Source organism: Mustela lutreola, chromosome 1 (assembly GCF_030435805.1).
Source record: "Mustela lutreola isolate mMusLut2 chromosome 1, mMusLut2.pri, whole genome shotgun sequence".
Taxonomy (NCBI): domain Eukaryota; kingdom Metazoa; phylum Chordata; class Mammalia; order Carnivora; family Mustelidae; genus Mustela; species Mustela lutreola.
This window is the reverse complement of record NC_081290.1, coordinates 251,172,125-251,194,541: the sequence shown is the minus strand read 5'-3', so window position 1 is coordinate 251,194,541 and position 22,417 is coordinate 251,172,125. Positions and strand designations below refer to the sequence as shown.

At 37.0% G+C, this 22,417-nt stretch overlaps 1 protein-coding gene across 3 annotated transcripts in view; it reads right to left on the bottom strand.

The window, feature by feature from the left end:
• ANO5 (anoctamin 5) overlaps window positions 1–22,417 on the bottom strand; it is a 96,925-nt gene that overhangs the window by 38,352 nt on the left and 36,156 nt on the right. For all 3 annotated transcript variants that reach the window (XM_059138402.1, XM_059138410.1, XM_059138419.1), the window contains 4 exons: window positions 19,460–19,528; window positions 18,180–18,464; window positions 13,174–13,287; window positions 11,453–11,568 (listed from right to left, as the gene is read on the bottom strand). In XM_059138402.1, coding sequence (XP_058994385.1) covers window positions 11,453–11,568; window positions 13,174–13,287; window positions 18,180–18,464; window positions 19,460–19,528 — 584 coding nt within the window. The remainder of the gene's footprint in view (window positions 1–11,452; window positions 11,569–13,173; window positions 13,288–18,179; window positions 18,465–19,459; window positions 19,529–22,417) is intronic.

Here is a 22,417-nt window from a genome sequence, read left to right as displayed (position 1 = left end):
GTCACGCGAGCTATATGAAATCTCAAAAATCAGACTCTTAAATTCTAAACACCTTTCTACCAAATCATCCCGTCTTCCTTTTTTTTTTTTTTTTTTAATTTTCCATGTTCAATCATCCACTAAATGCAATAAATTTTGTTATAAAAATATTTTTCTAATTCATAGTATACTCTCTTTTCTCTTACCAGTATCTTCATATGACCTTGAATACCTATTACTGAAAAATTTTAATAGCTACCTTACTTCCCTGACTTCAGTCTTGCATCCATCTCTCATCTTCCTTATTTCCAGTGAGGTGATGGTTCTAAAGCAAAAACTGAACCATGTCCTTCTCCTCCTTCAAATGGTTTTTATCCCTTCTTTTAGCAATGTTCTGCATGATGTTACTGATAAACATTCAAGTCTCACCTGCTTCTGCTCCTACATGAAGAACTAAATGTACAAAGCTCTTCTTCAGCCCTGTGCTCTGTACTACTTTTCTCTGCCTGAGACATTCTTACCTAACTTGTTTACTTTGGAACTTACTATTTATCTTTCAAGACACAGCTCAAGAATAAGTGCTGTGAAGACTTTCCCTGAGGTTGTCATAAATGTAGGTGCTTTTTCACCTGTGCTCTGTTCTTTCATGAGTATTGCTCTGTTATAATTATTATATATTTGGGTGTCTTCCTGCGAATATATTCATATTAGGAAACTATGTTCTGATTATCTTTGTAGCCCTGGTATCTAGTGATCTTCACTGGGCACCTGGGTGGCTCAGTCAGTTAATCGTCTGCCTTTGGCTCAGGTCATGATTCCAGGGTCCTAGGATCGAGCCCCACATCATGCTCTCTGCCCAGCATAGCCTGCTTCTCCCTCTCCCTGCTGATACTCCTGCTTGTACTCTCTCTCTCTGTTTCAAATAAATAAATAAAATCTTTAAAATAAATAAATAAATACTCATTAAAGGAACAGTGTGCATTGCAATCATGCATCTGTGGATAATTCCTTTCTCTCTCTCTCTCTTTTTTTTTAACCATCTTGCTATCAAGAGCTACCAAATCTCTAAAACTTTTCCTAAAAACCATAAGATCAACAAGGAGAAGAAATAAAACCACAGCCAATACAGGCCTTCAGCATCATGACAAAGAACACCATGATCTTCAAATTACCTGTAAGTAAAGAAAAAAGCCCAATTCTAACAGAGCTCTACCACCTGCTGCCACAAACCTGAGGTATCAGAAAGCAAGGAAGAAGATGCTTAAGAAGTTCCAGTGGGCGGGGGGGGGGGGGAAAGTAAAGTAAGGAAAGACATTAGACAGATTTAGTCAAAATAACCCCCAGGGGGGAAAAAGATGTAATTAAATGTCATAATACTGAACACATGTTGGGACATGGTAATTCATAGTGCTGGCCAAAAGAAAGGGATCTGAAAATAAGCAAGAGTGGCGACCTCAGAGAAGCAACATTCTGAGGGAAGACTCATATATAAAGGGCAGTACTCCTTAAAGGAGTGGCAGTATAGAGAAAGAAGAAAACAAGAAGGGACAGTTAGGATCCTGTGGATCCTGTGGATCCTAGACAACAGCCACACACTATCATCCATAGAAGAAATTGTGTGGAATAGTAAAGGACTAGCAGAAGAGTGCACTCTAATGCTAGAAACTCTGTGAGTTAATTACAAATAGAAAAAAAGCAGACCATGCCCATACAAAACTATATTAGAAAAACCAACAATGTTAAACAAATAGTTTCAGCTAATGAATATTTTCCCAAAAAAGAACATAAGAAATAGTGGACTGAAGCACTACAAATTGAATTGAATTTTCTCAAATAAATAATTGAGAACATAAGAAAATACCAGAAATATAAAAAGAAGAAGTGTAAGAATTGGAATAAATAAAACAAGAGGTGAAAGAACTCCACAAGGAGAGGGGAAAAAAATTGCAAAAGGTTGTATCAGAATTGAGGATGAAATTACAAGGTATTCAAAAGGGTAAATAAAGGGGGAGTTAAGTGAAAAATCTAATAAAAGACAATCAGAAAAACAGGAGACCTATCAGAAGAATGGAAATGACATGGAGAAGTAAAAGAGTCTCAGGGAAATCGTTTGATAAAAGGAAAGGCAAAAGAAGACTCAACATACATATAACTGGAGTCAAAAGAAAATCAAAATACTGGGAAAGCGCTGATATTTTAAAAATTATAATCCAAGAACACCTTCCAGAAGGGAAAAAAAAAAAAAAAAAAAAAAAAAAGAAGGTATGCATTGAAAGGATCCAGTAGGAAACAAGGAAAACAGACTTAGAACAATCACCTATCAGATTTTAAAACAAACAAGCAAGCAAACAAAACTCTCAAAGCTTCCTAGCAAAATGATAAAGTAATGTTCAAGGACAAAAGAATTTTCTACTCATGAGGACACACTGGAGACTCTTCCACAAGGCAAGGACACCCACTATCTCCACTACTATTTAATACTGTTCTGAAATTACTAGCCAATGCAATTGAACAAAAGAAAATAACTGGAGACCTAAGAATTGGTAAAGAAAAAAGCAAACTATCCTATTTTAAAATGACAGGGTGGGATGCCCGGCTGGCATAGTCGGTTAAGTATCTGACTCTTGGTTTCAACTCAGGGTTGTGAGATCATGCTCCACATCAGGCTCTATGCTCAGAGTGGAGTCTGCTTGAGTTTCTCTCTCCCTCCACTCCTTCTACTCATGCATGTGCTCTCTCTCTCTCAAATAAATAAATAAATATTTTTTAAAACAGTAAATAAATAAATATAAATAAGACATGGTAATATACTTGGATAACCTTAAAGAATCAGTGATAAAACTAATTCAATGAGGATTTCTTCAAGGTATCAGAATATAAAATTAAGATACAAAAATCAACGGCATTCAATATATAAATAATAACAAGTTAGAAGATATAGAATACATAAAATGTAACAGCAACAAAAAATATAAAATACCTAGGATTAAGCCTAAGAGAGGTGCCTAACCTATACAAAGGATTGAAAATCCCAATGTAGACTTGAAAAAAGACATACCTTTTCCTTGACATGCCTTTTCCTTGATTAGAATGACTGAATTATTATCAAACTATCAGGTCTACCTAATAAATGAACTTATTTATAAATTTAATGTGATGCCCATATAAATACCAACAATATGCTTTTTAGTAAAGAGCTAACCAAGTTGATACTCGAGTTTATATGGAAGAATAAATATGCAGAATGTACAAGGAAACACTGAGCGTAAAAGCTATGATAAAGTATTAGCCCAACCAGACTTTAAAGCATACTACGTAGTACTATATAGTAAAACATACTGTGGCAATGGTGCTGTAATAAAAACAGCCTGGTACTGACACACGAGTAGCCAGCCTGATCAAAGGAAAACAAAACAAAACAAAACAAACAACTACAAACATCTACAACAACAAAACAGAACATCCAGAAACAAACTCAATTGCCTGTAGAAATCTAGTATAAGATAAAGGTAGTACCTCAAATCACTGGGACATCAATAAACTTCTTAATAAATGGTATCAGGACAGTAGATAAAATTAGACCTATTCCTCACATGATATGGAAGAATAAATTCTGAATGGATCAGGAATCTAAACACAAAAATTGAAACTCTGCAAGTTAAAGAAAATGTAGGAGAATTCCTCTATAACTTGTGTGTACAAAAAAGGCATTGTCTGGGTGCCTGGGGGCTCAGTCATTACTCATCTGCCTTCCGCTTAGGTCATGATCCCAGAGACATGGGATGGAGTCCCACATCAGGCTCCCTGCTCAGCAGGAAGCTTGCTTCTCCCTCTGACCTTCACTCCACTTGTTCTCTCTCTCTCTGTCTCTCACTCTAATAAGTAAAATCTTAAAAAAAAAAAAAAAGGCATTGTCACTAAAAATCCAAAAGCAATGAAAATTTTGATAAAGTTGATTTCATATAAAATAAGAAAATATTCTACATAGCAAAAGCCAAACAACCAAACAAATTTAAAAAACTCATATGCAAAGTCAAAATGCAAATGACAAACTTGGAGAAAATATTAGGAATATGTGTTATAAAGGGTTACAAAACCCCAATAAATAAAACACTTAAAAAAACTTAGAAAGAAGGCAAAAATTCTATAGAAAAATGGACAAAAGATACAAATACACAGTTTATTAAAAAGGCTACAAAATATCCCTTAACATATGAAAGGATGTTCAATTTCAGTCATATTAAGGGAAATGCAAATTAAAAGTACACTAAAATACCATTTCTCATCTGTCAGCTAGCGAGAATTGGAAAACTTGACAGTGTACTCTGCACTTTCATACATTGTTGGTGGGAATTCCAAATAGTACAATCCCACTGAGAGGGAATTTGGCAATTTTTAATACAACTACATATGAACTTACCCAACAACCCAACAATCTCACATATATGGTTTTACCCTGAAGATACTCCCAACAATACAGAAATACACATACCCATTGTTAGTCACTGAAGCACTTTTGTTTGTAATTGTGAAGTACTGGAAACTACCTAAATGTCTAAGAACACATAATGGTGTACCATAAAGCAGAAAAACGAATGACCATGTCTCCATGAATTCATACACATTGATCTTCAGGACATATTGCTAAGTGAAAAGAGCAAAGTGCTGAGGGGTCTATATCGAATGCCACTTTTGTTTAGTAAGGAGAAATCTGAGAGAATACATATATCTGCTTCTTTTGATAAAGATAAATCAGGAAGTAATGAGGCTGGCAAACTATAAGAGATAAGGAATTAGAGAAGAGGGCAAGGTACAGTAAAAGGGATCTGGGAAGGAGTGCCGCTCTTTCCTTGGACTTTAATTAATACTAAAAAGTACCTGAAATAAATCTTATTATTCTAGAAGCCAGAAGGGTAGAGTTTTGGGGAGGAAAAGGGAGAAATGTTTAAAAAGACACAGGATCTAGTTCCAAGGGCTCCCCGTGGAACTTTGGTAAAGGAATGTTGAGAGACAGCTACTGCAATTGGACCCTCATTGAATACTGGTGAATACTGGTTCAGGTGAGAATCCTTCTGTCTGCTAAGTTGAGGGAGAAATTGGGATGAGTAGCAGAACTTCCCACAGATTGTTTATTACTAGCAGGGTAAAAACAGTGGAGCAATCAAACAAATTCTTCACTGGACAATCAAAATTAATATAAAATGAGGGGCTTATTGGAAGCAAGGGAAAATTATATATAGAGTTGTGAAACAGCATCACACTATGACACACTATGACTATGACTATCACACTATGACTATGCTCAAAATTATCATCAACAACTTGGTGCTCCCCAGAGCTAAAAGTCATCCCAGAAGATGGTGTTCGTAGCTGGTGCACTCTCTCTAACGTCACAGGAGGGGGCGTGTGGGGCTGGGACCCAGGTCTCTGAGAAGGAGGTACTGGCAGGCTGACAGGCTATCTCAGAACAGATACGAGATTGGATCTGCAAGTGTTGGCAGAACTATAAACAGCATTCAGCTCCAGCAATAGGAAGGCACTGCCACAGCCAGGAAAGGAGCCATCTTGGAGAAATGCTCATAGGAAGCAAAGAGGGAACACATTAAAAAAAACAAAAAACAAAAACAAAAACAAAAAACAATAGAAACGCATCCTCTTTTCCTCCCCCCATCTTTCCGTCTCCTCAGTACTTCTTGCTTGCAGAGCCCAGCAGTGAGCTAACCAGCAAAGCAGACTGGTGGCCCTCAGAGCTCCAGCCTCAATCTCACAAAGCAGATTGTAGAAAGGTGGGCCGCAGCCGAGGAACAATAGCTTAATGACTGGTACATAAATGAGATCACATTAAATGTTAACCTAGGAATCTGCTGTCCAATTGCCACTTCCCACCTGCACAACTGCAGCCTTGCCCCCCATCTCCTGTGGCATTTCCTTCCAGGCATCCTGGGGAGTCCCCAGATATGTCTCTCCTGTACTAGGAATATCTTTGGGGAACAGCTTTCAACACTGTCTCCAGGTCACTGTGTAAGGATGGCAGCTCCTCCAAGCCAATGGTGCTCATTTCTCCAAGAAGGAATTCCCCCTCCCCTCTCTGAGTTTCTCCACCAAACCCCATCTCACCCTCTATCCCAGAAAGTTAATCCTCTAAGAGGAGTGATTTTATTTTTTAATTCAAATTGATTGGGTATTTCATATATAATAAAATATACCTAAGTGTATAACTTGATAAGTTCAAATGCACACACTCATGTAACTGAGTAAGAGACAGGCGAGGCTAGGTAGGGGACTACGTGACCAGGTTCACAGAAATCCTAGATAGGTTGGAGCACCTGGGTGGCTTAGTCAGTTAAGTGTCTTTCTTTGGCTCAGATCATGATGTTGGGATCCTGGGATGGAGCCTCACCTCACCTCAGGCTCCCTATTCAGCAGGGAGTCTGCTTCTCCCTTGCCCTCTGCCTCCTCCCCCTTCATGCTCTTTCTTGCTCTCAAACAAATAAAATCTAAAAAAAAAAAAAAAAATTCCAGATGTGGAAAAATGTTATGCACAAGATATTAACTAGAGAGAAGAAAAAATAACAAATCCACTTTGTTCTAAATGTAGATGATATATTTTCACAATATTTACAAGTCTACCTTGTTTGTCTTAAATGTTATAGACAAGATATTTGCCAAGTTCCCTGGTCAGTTTTCTATAAAAGACCAACCATGAAAGCCCTCAGTGGCCACTCATTTGGGACCCCTCTCTAGAGAGTCTTCCTTTCTGTTTTCAACTTCCCTTAATGATCTTTCAGTTCACCTTATTTTCCACAAGATTTATACTTCAACTCCATGAGACAAGAACCCTGCAACCCTGCAACATAACCACCAGCACAATCAACATATGGAGCATTACCATCATCTCAAGAAGTTCCCTTGAGACCCTTGCACTTAACCCCTTCCTCAATACCCAGATATGGGCAACTCCTACTTTAATTTAGGTCCCTATAGTTTTTCCTCTTCCAGAATAATGTTTTGTAAATGGAAACAAGACTATGCAGCCTTTCCTGGCCTGCCTCTTTTTCTTAGCAAAATACGTTGAAGAGTCATACTTTGATGTTGCATGCATCAGTATTGTATCCCAGAGGGAAAAAAATCCATTGTGTGAATACATGATAATTTGTTTAGCTGTTTATCAATTGATGGACCTTTGGGTTGTTTCCAGTTTTTTCTTGTGAGTTAAGCTGCTATAAACACTCAAATAATTGTGCTTTTGTGGACATGTGCTTCAGTTTTCCTAGATAAAGACTTAGTACAGGAATTGCTGGGTCATACAAAAAGTACATATTTAACTTGATAAGAAACTGTCAAATTTTTTTGTAGAGTTGCTCCTCCATTTGCATTCCAGCAGTACTTAGAGATTTCAAGTTGCTCTATATCCTTATTAGCACTTAATACTGTCAATCCTTCAGATTTTAGCTATTAGAATGGGTAGTATATTAGTATTTCAGTGAAAGATATTTTAATTTATTTCCTCTAGTGGACACAGATGCTGTGTATTTCTTGATTACTAAGTGGCCATCCATAAATATCTTTCTTTGGTGAAGTATCTTTTATAATCTTTTGTCCATTTTTAATGATTTTGCCTCATTGAATTGTAAGAGTTCCTTAAATATTCTAGGTGTCCTTTGTCAATATGTGTCTTTCAAGTATTTTCTCCAGCCTGTGGTTTGCCTTTTTATTTTTATAATGGTGTCTTTTAAAGAGCATTTTTTTTTATTTTTATGAAGTCAAATTTACGTATTTTTAAATTGTACTTTTTGTGTCTTTTCTGAAAAGTCCATACCAAATCCCAGGCCTTAAAAACTTTTCTCCTAAACATTCTCCTATAGAAGTTCTATAGTTTTAGCCATTACACTAAGTTCCCTGATCCATTTCAAATTAGTTTACATTTTTATGTAGGAAAGGATCTAGACCCATGTTTTGTATATGGATCTCCATTTGTTATAACATCATTTGTTTAAAGGACTATCCTTTCCCCAGTAAATAACAGCACCCTTGTTGAAAATCAGTTGACCATATATGTGTGGATCTACTTCTGGACTCTCCTTTTATTAAAGTCTCCATTTGTTAATAATTTCAAATATATGGAAAAAGTTATAAGAATAATTTAGATAACTTCCATATACTCTTTAATTCTTTTATTGCAAAAGTACTGTTCCATTTGTACTTTCTCTTCATATAACTCTCTCTGCATATATACATATATGTATATATGAAGAGATATATATGTTTATCTGTGTATCTGTATCTATATATTAATATCTATCTTTGGGTAATATAGATATAGATATATATAGATATGGATATAGATGTAGATATCTTTTGATGAGCCCTTTGAAAGTAAGTTGGTTGATTATGTCATGGTCCTTTACCCCTAAATACTTCATTGTCTGTTCCTAGAAAAAGAATATTATCTTACATAAACACTAAAAAAACCTCTAGGAATAATAGCTATATTCTGCTGTTGTTACCTCTGTGATAATGTAGTGTTTTCTTTTTTGCCTTTTCAGTTAACTAAGGTCTTTTCACCTAAATTATCAGTTCCTTAATTAAATTTTGTGAAAATTTTACATTTATTTAAAAATACCATTTCACTATTAAAATGGAAAAGCAGTATAGCTTGCTATAATACTATAAGATGAAAAATTTTTTAAAGTTATTAAATTTATGCTAGATACTGTCACCTGGTTAAATATCTGACTTTTCTTTTTTTGCCTTTCATTTTTTTGTAAAAGGAAATTTGCAAGGGCTAACAAAGTATTACGGATCTAGCCCCCACTGACCCAAGAGGTAATGTGTTCATAGGATGATAAGTACAAACCTTTGGAGAATATTCATAGCAGAAACACCTGTTGATAGTTTAAAAATGTTAAGTGAATACATATTTTCTACATATTTTTGCACACTAGAAACTATGTAAACCTTCATTCTGATGACCATGTTTCTTCTGAAGATTGCAGAGAAAGAGGAACCCTCCTACACTGTTGGTGGGAATGCAAGCTGGTGCAACCACTCTGGAAAACAGCATGGTGTTTCCTCAAAAAGTTGAAAATAGAACTACCCTATGAGCCAGCAATTGCACTACTGGGTATTTACCCTAAAGATACAAGCGCAGTGATCTGAAAGGGCACGTGCACCTGAATGTTTATAGCAGCAAAGTCCACAATCGCCGAACTATGGAAAGAACCTAGATGTCCATCAACAGATGAATGGATAAAGAAGATGTGGTTTATATAAACAATGGCATACTCTGCAGCCATCAAAAGAATGAAATCTTGCCATTTGTGACGACGTGGATGGAACTAGAGGGTATTATGCTGAGCGAAATAAGTCAATCGGAGAAAGACAACTATCATATGATCTCCCTGATATGAGGAAGTGGTGATGCAACATGGGGGCTTAAGGGGATAGGAGAAGAATAAATGAAACAAGATGGGATCAGGAGGGAGACAAACCATAAGAGACTCTTAATATCACAAAACAAACTGAGGGTGGCCAGGGGGAGGGGGGTTGGGAGAGGGTGGTTGGGTTATGGACACTGGGGAGGGTATGTAATATGGTGAGTGTTGTAAAGTGTGCAAACCTGGCGATTCACAGACCTGTACCCCTGGGGCTAATAAAACATTATATGTCTATAAAAAAAATTTAAAAAATTAAATGATGACCATGTTTCTTTAAAAATATGCTCTGAAAAGATTCTCCAAGGGCCCAATGTCTGTAAATGTCCTTGGCAGCAGGTTTGTAACTGTAAAAATTCTGGGACAGCCTGTTTTCTGACAGAAGAACAGATAAGTGAATTATGAAACATTTATAATATGGTACTTTGTGTTCTGTTAAAAAGCATGAGATAGATCTAGATGTATCCACAGGAGGAGTACCAATAATATATTATTTAGAGCAAAAAGAAAATGGCAGCAAAAAAGTAAATAAAGATGCCATTGTTTTTTCTTTTCTTTTCTTTTGGAAGCTCTAAATATCTTTATTTCATTTGCAATTGCCATGTTTTGTCTACTTCTCATTTAAAAAAAATTTTTTTTAAATTTCTTTTCAGTGTAACAGTATTCATTGTTTTTGCACCTAAGGAAAAAAAATATGATTGCATATGCATTTTATTATGCATGTACAAAAAACCAGAATTGAATAGATAATACCAAATCAAGGGCAGTTCCCTCTACAAAGTTCAACCGAGGTAGAATTTCACCTAAGACTTTGCGCATCTCTTTACAATTTGAAGGTTCATAAATGTGCTTCTTTTGTCATTTAGAAAATTAAATAGCCATTATTCAAAACAATTAAAACATCCATCCAACGAAGAGTTCATGTAACAGTTTACAGAAAGTACCAGCTTACCTATGCTATCTGCCTTTCATTTATTATTATTTTTTTTAAGATTATTTATTTATTTGACAGACAGAGATCACAAGCAGGCAGAGAGGCAGGCAGAAAGAGAGAGGAGGAAGCAGGCTCCCCGTGGAGCAGAGAGCCTGATGCGGGGCTCGATCCCAGGACCCTGGGATCATGATCTGAGCTGAAGGCAGAGGCTTTAACCCACTGAGCCACCCAGGCACCCCTCATTTATTCTTAAAAGTTTCCCCTTACTTATCTTAAAGGAAACTGGTGCGAAAGCCCTTCAGCTGACTTGGATGTGTGCACCAACACCATTCTCCTAAAAGGGACACCGTGATGGTGCGTTAGCATAGCACTGCCAGCATAAATCACTGAGCGGAACTCCAGGTGTGGAGCAACCAGGGCTCTCACAGGATTGTTCCTTTACTGAAATCATAGCATGAGTCTCCTGACACCCTGTATGCATGGGGCATTGTTAGGGTTTAAAGCAGGAACCTGCAATGCAGGTCTTCTTGCTTAGCCAACGAAATGGTCTAAAGAACTGAGGTCAGGGAACAAGAGCCTTCAGGGATCTCTGAGATTTGCACATATGTGCACATGCACACACACACACACACACCTCCATACAAAAGCTTTCTGGACTCAGAGAAAAACAAAACAAATTTGTACAAAGCACTAAGTGCTAGCCCCTCTGCTAAAAGAAAAAAAAAAAATTTGTTTCATTTCATTACTAAACAGCCCCCTAAGGAAAGCACCATTGTTACTCCCACTTTACAGACGAGCCTCACAGAGGTTAAATAATTTGGCCAAGTTTATGTAGCCTCTAAGAGGAAGAACTTGGATCTGAACCCAGCTTACCTAACTACCAACATTCAAACTCTGAACTACCCAGCAACCACTGCAGGGCGGTGAGAAGTACTCTGGCAACAGCATTCTAGTCACGACTGACTGACCGACAGTGAGGATACAAACCTGGGAAGATGTGACGCACCGTGGATGAAGACTGGTGAAAGAAAGGAAATGTGATGCCACGTGAATGAAAACCACATCATCAAGTTTTAATCAGTTTGATAGTACGTAGGGAACTTACCTAACCAAATCTAAAGGTTGCTCCTTGTAAAAATAGGAAAACCGAGCCCAATTCTGGAAAAGTATGTACCTCTCGTTGACAGGATTGGGAGGTGCTGAAGGCTTCCAATATTGACCCTACAGATGTTCAAAAACAAAGTACTTGAATGACATAGCAGAAGACAGGGGTGAAGTAAATAAACACAGCTTCTACAAGACTAGTGAATGAGGCAAATTTTTCTTTTGCTTTTGATTTGAGTTTTTATATTCCATTGATGTACAATTATCTCCTAAAATCTATAATAAACTATAACAATAGTGATAATCATTAAGATTTGGAAGGGAAGGTGAACCATGAGAGACTATGGACTCCGAAAAACAATCTGAGGGTTTTGAAGGGGCGGGGGGTGGGAGCTTGGGGGAACCAGGTGGTGGGTACTAGAGAGGGCACGGATTGCATGGAGCACTGGGTATGATGCAAAAACAATACTGTTACACTGAAAAGAATTTTTTAAAAAATTAATTAAAAAAAAGATTCCTCCACCCAGTTAGTTAAAAATCCCAGTTAAAATTTGAGACTCTGGCTTGACTCCAGATCTTCTTTCCTGTGGAATGCCCTTTCTTTTCTACTCAAATCCTACGAGAATATTCACAGCTCGGGGATTTATGCTAACAGTATGACTGTCTGGGACTTTAGAAATACACTAACACTTTTATTCTATAGATGGGAAAATTATACTCAAACAAGGTTCAGTGAATGATCCAAAGTCACACTACTGTGACAGAAATTTCTTCCAGATTTGTCTGGTCCTCACTGGTAATCACTGACACAATTTCCCAAAAAATTTAAAACATGCATCGCAAACGTTGGCACCTAAGAGCCACAGTACTCTGTCATGCATTTTTCCCATTGTTACATACTGAGTTGCCTTATTAATAATATCCCTTTGAGACATAGAGTACTGTCTACACATCATAGTACATACACAGTATATACATAGTACACACATGGTACATACACATACTGTCTACACATTTTTTAACTGTGTGCCCAGACAAGTGAACTGCTGAAGACAACATAAATAAATATCCAATTGAAAATTAAGCTCATGAGAAAATCACGATACAATAAGGTATAAGATTTTTTTATCACTTAGATTCCAACTTTTTTTCTTTTCTTCTTCTGTAGCTAATCCCACTGAATCTTGAGAAATGAAATAAATAAAAAGGCAGCCTATTTGGGTACCTTGAAAAATGATTCTTTAATGCACAGGAAATCCAGTACCTAACCTTGCACTCAGGATAGAAAAAAAGAAGAAAAAAATTTTAAAACTACCAGTAAGTTACAACTACCTCTCACCACAGCTAAGTACCCTTGATTTTCTAGCCATCATAAATGACTCTACTGGGAGGCTGGATGTACAGATTAAAGTTGCTGGTGCCTGAGGATTAGCTTGGCTTAATGACCTGGTAATAGTAAGAAGAGAATTAATGCCCTAAAACAAACCCACAATCCTCAAAATCTTCTAAAAGGAAATGAGCCTTTTTGTGAAGAAAGACTGACAGAGAATCCATTGTATAGTGTTCATTACCCCACTACATATCTCTCAACCAACATGAGGAAGAATTAAGTAACCTGTCATAAAAGAGGAAGCAAAGGGGAGAGTCTCTGTCCCAACAAGGTGACCTTTTAATGTCAGAGGGAAAATGGGCTCAGTATTTCAAAACCAACCTTATACTTACATCATGGAGTGGATAGGCAGATGAGTAAGTATTAGAAGTTAGCAGTCTTTCAATCCCAAACTTTTTCTTCCCATCTTCTATGCCAAAAGGACATCGTGAGAGAATGTAATAAACCTATGAGGTAAGCGTTACACACACATTTCAGAACTTGATGCTATCCACATTTTTTTTTCCCACCCCAATTTAGCAATGGCCAACTTTGTCTGAATGTAGATACAGGCTCTGATTACAGAAGGAACCTTCCCTCTGTTGTTTGAGGGAAGATGGGGAGGGTGAGCTTGTGTGGAGTCTGTAGGTAGCTTAACTCCTGGGTATGAACACTTGTGGATCACAATTTATTTTGCTTCTCCTGTCCCAAGCTCCTCTGGAAGTTTTGTGCCAAAATTCCTACAATCAGGCCTTCAAGTTGGGAGTGTAATATCACTGCTAATGGTTCATCTGGGGAACATGGGATAGAACTGATACTTAGCTAGGCTGATTACTTCAATTACTCTGAGGATTTCTGCAGGGTCCCTTCCTGACACCTGAATTTATTAACACAAGATTACCATGTATCTACAACTACTTTGCAATCACCTGTCTCTTGGCATTCAGTTTTTTCCTCCATATAATTTAGGCTTTGGTGTCCTCTGCTTCCATATTCCTGCCATCTCAATTCTACCTGCATTTTGTTCTCCAGCAACATTTCAGAATTTCTGCTTTTCTGCTGAATTTGGTCTTTTCAGCACTGTTCTCGATCTATTTCCCTTACCTCCCTTTTCTTACATCTCCTATGTTAAAGTTTTGTTGGTTGGTGTGCTAGAGTGCTGGTTGTTTTTGAATCACCATTAGCTAATATGGTAACACCTTTAAGTGCAGCTTACTATTTTATGTTGGCAAACATATCACAATTTATGAAAGCAGTTTTAGTTTTTATAAATAAATAGATACTTATTATCTATTTGTTATATTATAGATATTATTTATTTTATATACTTTGGATTATTTCTTTAGGAAAGTGTTACCAAAATTAGAACTCTGTCCTGGGTATTAGCAAAGTAGAAAATTTTACTCCACCAGATATTGAGACTTACTATGAAGCCATGGTTAAAAAAAAAAAATACAGCACGGTATTGTCAAATAGAAACAAATCTGGACTTAGAAAAGATATTATGTGAAAAGATTATAACAAGAGGGAGAGGGAAACTATTATAATAGGGAGACCTGTGAACATCTGAAAAGTCAGGCAGAAAGGGACTTTTCTTTTCATTCATTCACTCACTCCTTCACTCATTCACTTGGGAGAGGCAAGCCAAGTTCAGGGAGTGTCCTTCTTTATGGTAAGAAAAGGCTATTCTACATGCCAGTGTTGGCCTGGGTTAAGGGTACAACACAGTTTAGGTTCCTGTGGGGGCAAAGTTTAATTAATGTTAGGTCAATTCAGCAAACACATACTTTGTTTTGATGGATCAGTGGGGATAAAAAGTTCAGCTGGCCGTTTATTAGACCAAGAGTGAGAATATGGAGGGCCTGTTTGATTCTTATTGCTACAAACTAATTACAAAAGGGAGAAATTACAAGGCTAATTATAAATCTAAAAGAACTGAAATTACTCTGGTGCTGAAATGTTGTTCTCAGAGCATTTCCTTTAGGGAACTTGTAAGTATAAATTCTTTCTCTGTCCTTCTGAGATTTATGTAAATCTGCAGCAAAGCTAAATAAGGCTCTTTACAGTTTACAATCCAGGAAGTGTTTTTCCTTAAGTTTTCTAGGAGCCATCCCTTTTAAATGTAAACATGAAGCAAGATAGCATCCCTACTGCTCTGGCTCTACCGGTAAGGTAGCTTGCGCACCTGACTCCAACCTGTAACTACTTGCTTGGCATAGAGATAGGAGAAGCTTAATTTTTTCTTGCTTTAAAAACAACTAACATAGATCGACACTTCAATTGCCAGGTGAATTTATGATAAACTATGTGGCAAGTAGTGCTGTCGAGTCAAATGGGAGATGGGGGCGGTGGTTATCCAGGAATACTCATACGGTGGACGGTAGTCCTTTACAGGAAACAGTTTCCCAGAATGAGAAGAGTGGGGGATTTCTTTAACGGTCCCTGTTTTCTAGGACTCAGAACTGAAGTAAAGTTCAACATTGTCAGTATCGATACAAAAAGAGACAAAAAGATCAAAGCTGCAGAACTGGACCCAGAACTAGACCTATGAGTATACAGAAACTGGAGTATGACAAAGGTGGAACTGAAAAACGGTATGAAAAGTTGAATGTTTTCTTTCAATAATTGTGACAAACTGAATGATCACACATGCAGTGGGAAATGGCACCGTGCACAAAAATGGACTCCAGGTGGATATTAGCTCTCCATGTGGAAAGTAAAATAACACAACCTCTAAAAAATAACATAGGAAATTAACGCCATGGTCTTGGTGGTAGTTAAAAGATTAAGAGCATGATTCATAAAGAAAAGGCTGAGAAATTGGACTACATTAAAATTAAAAACATCTGATTAGCAAAAGAATCCATTAAAAGAAAGAAAAAGGAAGTACGGGTAGGTAAAGATCAGTAATGCATATGATAAGCAAAGGACTCATAGGAATACAGAAACGATTTCTACCAATCAACCAGAAAAGACCTAACTGAGAAACAGACAAAAGACTTCACAAAAGTGCCTATGTAAATAAGCCACAACACATCCAAACACACATTAGAGAAACGCAAATTAAAACCATAATGACACATACACAAATAAACTTCAGTACAAAGTAATGAAAATGAATGCACAAAAACACACACAAGAGTTAAATCACCCAAATGAGCATTGAACCGAAGAAGCCTGAAGACTCAATATATATACTGCATGATTCCATTTTTATAAAATGTAAGGGTGCTTCTGCTGAGGATGATGGGAATAGTGACTGGGAAGTTAGGAGGGCTTTTGGAGGGCTAACAAGCTGGTCTCCTTGATGTGGGTGGTAGTTACACAGCTGTGTAAGCTATTCACTTACAACTTGGGGGCCTACCTCTATTCATAATATGCCACAATTAAAAAAGAGAGAAAAAGAAAGATCAGTAAATTCTAATGTTAAGAAAGATGTGGAACACGGGGCACTCTCATACATTGTCACTAGGACTCTAAACTAGTACAACTTTTTGTAAAGAGTGATAGTGCAATATAAATTTTTTTTTTATGTGTGTGCCCTTAGATCCAGAAATTTTGTATCTGGTATCAGTTTTGCAGAAAAATTTACATAAATGCTGAAATATGTAAGTACCAGGTTGAAAACTACAGAATTGATTGTAAATCAGAAAAGTTGGGAATAAAGTTAATAGCTGTCAGAATGGGGAATATATGTACATACTAGATATTACAAAATATACATCATGAGGCTCAGATGTCATGATGGTTGTGAAGACGCTTTCAGAAGTATGAAATTCAATACCAGTGTAAGAGGCTCTTGGAATACTTTCAGTGTGTACATACATAAACTCGAGAGTCCTGGATGAGGATAGGAAGGAACGTTAATCTCCCCAATAGCTTCTTCAACAGAGCAAAAATAGTTCTGCTCCACTGTGAAGGAGGAAAAATTTCTGTTTTAATGTTGAATTAATCTAAGGCATCCATACTCTTTACACAGAACAAGTAAAGAGAAATTGATACTGATCTGTCTATACCTCACGAGGGTCCTAATTTGCTCCTCCTGGTTCACTGGCCTTTCCTTAGCTACTTTTTTAACATAACAAGTCTATCCAAAGTACTCTATAGTTTGCAAAGTGCTTCACATGGAGTCTTTCATTTGACTTTGACAATAATGCCAGTATTGACCATCATTATCTCTGTCTTAAGAGAGGTTATCTCATTGAGAAAGCAGCAGAGTTATGACTTGAAACCAGGTCGTCTGATTCCATGTCATATGCTCTTCATTCCCTTAAAAGTTGCCTCTCAGGTTTGTAGTTGTGGTCGTGGTGGTGGTATTTTATTTCTGTTAAGAAAAAGGAGAACACTTTTGGGTTTGTAGATTCTTATTTTTATATGTAAATCCTACACATTGTATTTTGTTTAATATTCCTGTCTGTGATTAAAAAAAAAAAAAGACTGAGAAACTAGAAAACTGATTATTTCAAAATCCTTCTTAAATAAATACTGAAGAGTACTGAACCTAAAGGGAATATGGTCTCAAATCCAGAAAGAGATTAAGTGATCTCCAGGAAGAGGGTCCTGTGATTACATGAAACTTGGTGATCACATTCATAGGCAACAAGGAGAAGGGGCACTAAAGAACCAGAACTTTTTTCCCCTCTACAGTCAGGTCAATAATAATAATACCTAACCCTTACTAAGTACCTAGTATATCCAGATATTGGTCTTTCATACTTTAAGTCATGTAATTTTCAGAGTACCCTATGAGGTAGACTTTATTCCTATCTTAACACGAGGAAACAGCGGTAGTGGAAGCATGAGTCTTTTGGGGAGAGGCTTTTCATGGGAAACATAAAGATGCTAGGACTACAAATAGAGAGGAAATATTATTATTCTAGACTGAAAATGGTTTTAAATGAGAGGAGAAAGTTTTGAGGTTTCTCAAATGCTATCTCTGTATAAAGAAATTTTTAAATTCCATTTTCATTTGGAATGGCCAATATTCATCCTGCTGTGCACTGTGTTTATAAAACCCAACTCTAAGTTTATAAAACCATTTTACAAAGAATGAATAAAACCTAAGCCCTGGCTCTCAATTAAGAGTTTTCCCCAGTATTACATGAAGCCTCTATCTTAACTATGTCTGCACTGTCAAACTTTGGTGTTTAAACAAGCTTGATAAGTCAGTAGGGGAACAGGTTTACATGGTCCTGATGGACTTTTGAACCTGCTCAATACCACCATGTACTTATCAAATTGTATGCAGACACACAGTGCAGACGAAGCATCACACATGTATACAGGCACAAGTACACAAGCACACGCAGGCACACATGCTTCACTTCAAGGGATGTGACCAAAGGTCTTCTCTACCTACAATTCTGTTTCTCATTGAGGATGGAAAGAAGCTTGACTCGTCTTCAATGAGGAAGAGTTCCTGCCGATGTCTGGTGAATTGAGCAGTGAAATATTCAGGACGAGGGTGCCTCACATTCTTTGGGAGCTTCAGAGGCCCGAGCATATAACTAAAGGGGATATTCTCAGCTGGAGGAATATCACTCTCTTTAATAGGCATTTTGATTCCCAACACTTCAGCGTAAGTAACCAGTACCTCCCAAGGGGCATGGATTTTGACAAAATAAGTCCTTCCATCTTCGGAATTCTGTCAAAAAAGGAGGCAAAATAACAGGAAGCATCATGATTTATTTAATACCAATCTGATTAAAGAAACAAAGTTTTATAAAATCTCAAACTAAAGATGTCATGGCATTTTCAATTTACTGAAAATTTTCAGCAAAACTTCTCGAGGAACAAATGCTCAAAACACATATCTGTATATTATATTGATGTGTGTGTGTGTGACAGAGAAAGAATATTCTAAAAAATGTATTTAAGAGTCAATGTACGCCCCAAATCCACAGACACATATGGGATTCTGGGAAAACTCTAAAGTTATTAGTGACTAACCATGAGCTCAGAACTGTGCTTAGGGTATATGAGGGATATATACAAAGTATAAGACACACTTATTCTTCTTCCCCAGCTATACCTAGAGGAAGCACTTTTAAGTAATAAGGGTTCAGGACACAGGAGAATGACCTAGTTACACACTGCATGGTAGAAAACATATTTATTAGTTTGGTAAAAAAAGATAAATAAGAACTAGAGAATACCGGAGTTTCATGGGCAGTTGGGGATCCAAAATAGGTCTTTAAAAACCATTTTGAAGGTAATTCTAGAAAACCAGTGCATGGCAAGAGAATTTAAAAAATGAAATAATCTGCCATATTCATGAGGAGAGAAAGTCAACTTGGCTTACATAGTGGGTTGTGTTATAAGACAGCCAGGTTAACTAGAGTGCGAGATAACAGGCAGCCTTAAAAATGAGGCGTATGGAAAACACTTGGGTCTTCACTTTCTTTGCACCCTGAGTAGAATTATATCTGTCTATTTTTACAATGTTCCACTCATCATCTTACATTCAGAGCGCTGACCTACTTATTTACTGAGAAGACCACAGGCCCTACCTCTACGTATCTGTAGCCAGAGAAACTACTGTATCACTCCCAAACACGAAGTCCATCTGGTCAAAGGCTGTAGAAGAAAATGATGCTTTAAACACCCAAACTCTGGTAAAAAATTAACAACTACACTTACCCTTTTGTCTTCAATTTCCAACTCAAGACCTGTTTTTCTAAGATTTTGTTCAAATTCTTTTCTCCTTTCCTATGGAAAAACAAATCAATAGCATTATTTAGGACACTCTTCTTTGCCCAGTGACAAAACAGGCTTATTATTCAAGATGGTCCTCTGCCCCTCCCATGGTTATTTGTAAAAGTATTTCATGTATTACCTGCATCTTAGCACCATGGCCTGCTACTCACCTGTGCTAAAATTCACAATATAACTATAAAAATCTAACATATCTAGGAATAATTTCCAGGAAATGCACAGGACCTCCATCTGAAAATACGTGCGAAACTTTACTAAGTGAGATTTTTTTAAAACTTGGTAAACAGGGAGATATCAAGCTCCTTGTTAGGAAGACTCCGTGTGACAAACACAGCAATACTCTTAAAGAGAAATGATCTATTTAACTCAATTTTAAGCCAAAATATCATTATGACTTTTTAATCTTTAAGGACAGAATAGCTTCACTTAGAAAAAAAATTAAATTAAATTAAATTAAAACGATCATTACTTGTGGGCTTCAAACAATGCACTGATTATTGAAAAATCCTTTGGCCTTCATTATAATTAAGTGTGAAGGATTCTATAGTTACTGAAAATTTAAAAGCCTTTATAATGATAATATAGAATGTTTACCTACAAATGGATAGGTCTACCTTGCTATATCTTCAAACTTTACAAGGAGTAAAAGATAATTTAATGTCCTCTTTTTCTCCATTTGCAAAGTTTGCTACAGATGAGAAAAGGTCTGATACTGGTACAAAGTTTCCTCTCTACTACCCCTTCCTAATTGCCCTTCTTTTATGTTATCAGATTGAGGCAAATAGCAAATGTCAAGAAGATCAAAGAAAAAGAGGGGGAGGGGGAAGGGAACAAGGAAAAATCAAGGAGATATTCAAAATACTCATATCAGAACTGAGAAAGCAAGCTACTCCTTCACTCTAGTAACAAATGCTTTTCCAATTTACATGGCTGCCAATTCTCATTCTCTGAGTTCAACAAAAGTGAAGATTTAAATTTAAATCTTTAATTGCCGAAGGACAAGTAAACACTACTTTTATGATACACCACTATAATCTGGAGAGAGAATTCAGAAGTCCAAGAGATTAAAAATGCTTAAATAATAATCTTTCTATTTCAATCCACTTATTTATCTGAACAAGTTTAATTTATACTACCATGTAAAAACAAGAGAGGAATATAGTTGAAATTGAACCATCTTATTTGGGAGATAATTATTGTTCATCTATAAATAAAATATATTTAAAGCCCCTCTGTCCATCTCATTAACTGATGAACTTATGATGAGTTTATTTTTCTATCTGATGATTGTCAAATTTTGTAACACATTCATGATGCTTTATAAATGATATATTTGCACAATTGTTTAAAAAACTCAAAACAAAAGGAAAAGCTTAAGGCTTAGACTGTTCTGGTTAAGGGATATAAAAACATTTCAATGTGTATTCATATATTTGTTGCAGCAAACTTACAGATGAACAAACAAAAGACTCCCAGAGGTGAAACATTTATTTCAGGAAAAATTTAAGTGGGGAAAATGGGATGGAAATTTGAAGTAAAGGAGAAAAACAAATGATGTAAAATTTCAAGTGCGGAAGAAGGATTTCTTCATATAACACATTTTTTTTTTTAAATGAATGATGGTGGGTATCAAATTTCCATGATATTTAAGTTCTACGGGGATATGCTAAAAAGTGGTTTAACTGGACCATTAGCAACACAGTTTAAATTACATACTTTGCGACTTCCGAAATGTAGGATCAGTAACTATAAATGAGGAAGACCTATAAATAGATGGGGATTTTAGGAAAGGTGGAGGATATTCAGGAGTGCATTTTGAACCTGCCAAATCTGAGAAGTATATGAGACTTCCAAGTGGAGACAAAAAAATAGTCATTTGGGAGAGAAGAAGGGACTGGAAGGTGAACTTCAGAATTCACAGACGTGGTTTTACAACTGCCCAAGACTGAATGTGTCATCAAAGAAACGCGTGCAGCAGGGGAAAAAAAGAGGATTATGGATTGGACCTGGAGGCACCACAATAACAAAGGATCGGGGAGAGGAAAAAATTGAGAAGGAGCAACTAACAAAATAAGGGAACAACTAAGAGGATATGGAGTTGTGGAAGTCAAGTGGAGAACATACATATGAGAAGGGAATGAGAAACTGTGGCACCTGCCGCTAATAAGTCAAGTAAGATGTGGGTTGAGACTCTATCACTGAATTTATTTATATGAAAATGAGAAGAATGGTTGAGGTGATGGCCTGATGGGAATGGGTTTAAATGGGACAGAAAAGAGATTTGAGAAAAGAATAGTAGCTGGCAGGCAAACTGAGATCGAGTGAAGGTTTTTGTTCTTGCAGAGAGGGAAAGGGAACTGAATAAGGAGAGGAAGCATGAGTGCAGAGGCGTGGCTGACTCCACTCGGCTGGGGTCCATGGGCACAGACATGAGCTAAAATCTAAAATCTGTAATCGAACCGTGTGTCCTTTCTGCCTGGTTCCGGTACCCAGTCCGTAGAAAGGGGAGTTTAACTGCAGTCGCTGTTTTGCCAAGGAAGCACAATGAGAGGGGGCGGGGGTCTGAAGGCAAATATAATAGAATGATTACATTCATTGATTCTGAGATTTAAGCTGGATCAGCATAGGAAAGCAGTGGGTAAGGACCAGCTGTGAAAAGGGGGTTATGGTAATTGTATCTTATCTGGTCCTGCTTGAAGGAAGGGTATTGGTCAGAAATATTTGAGGGGTTGGTCAGGTAGTTAGATGCCCGGAACAAGATGATAAAGTCTTGAAGATATTAGTAATGACAAGTTCTAGGGAAGTGAATGGCGAAGCCAGAGACTAAGATAAATAGAAAGGGAGTCAAGGAAGAAAGTGGATAGGGGCGCCTGGGTGGCTCAG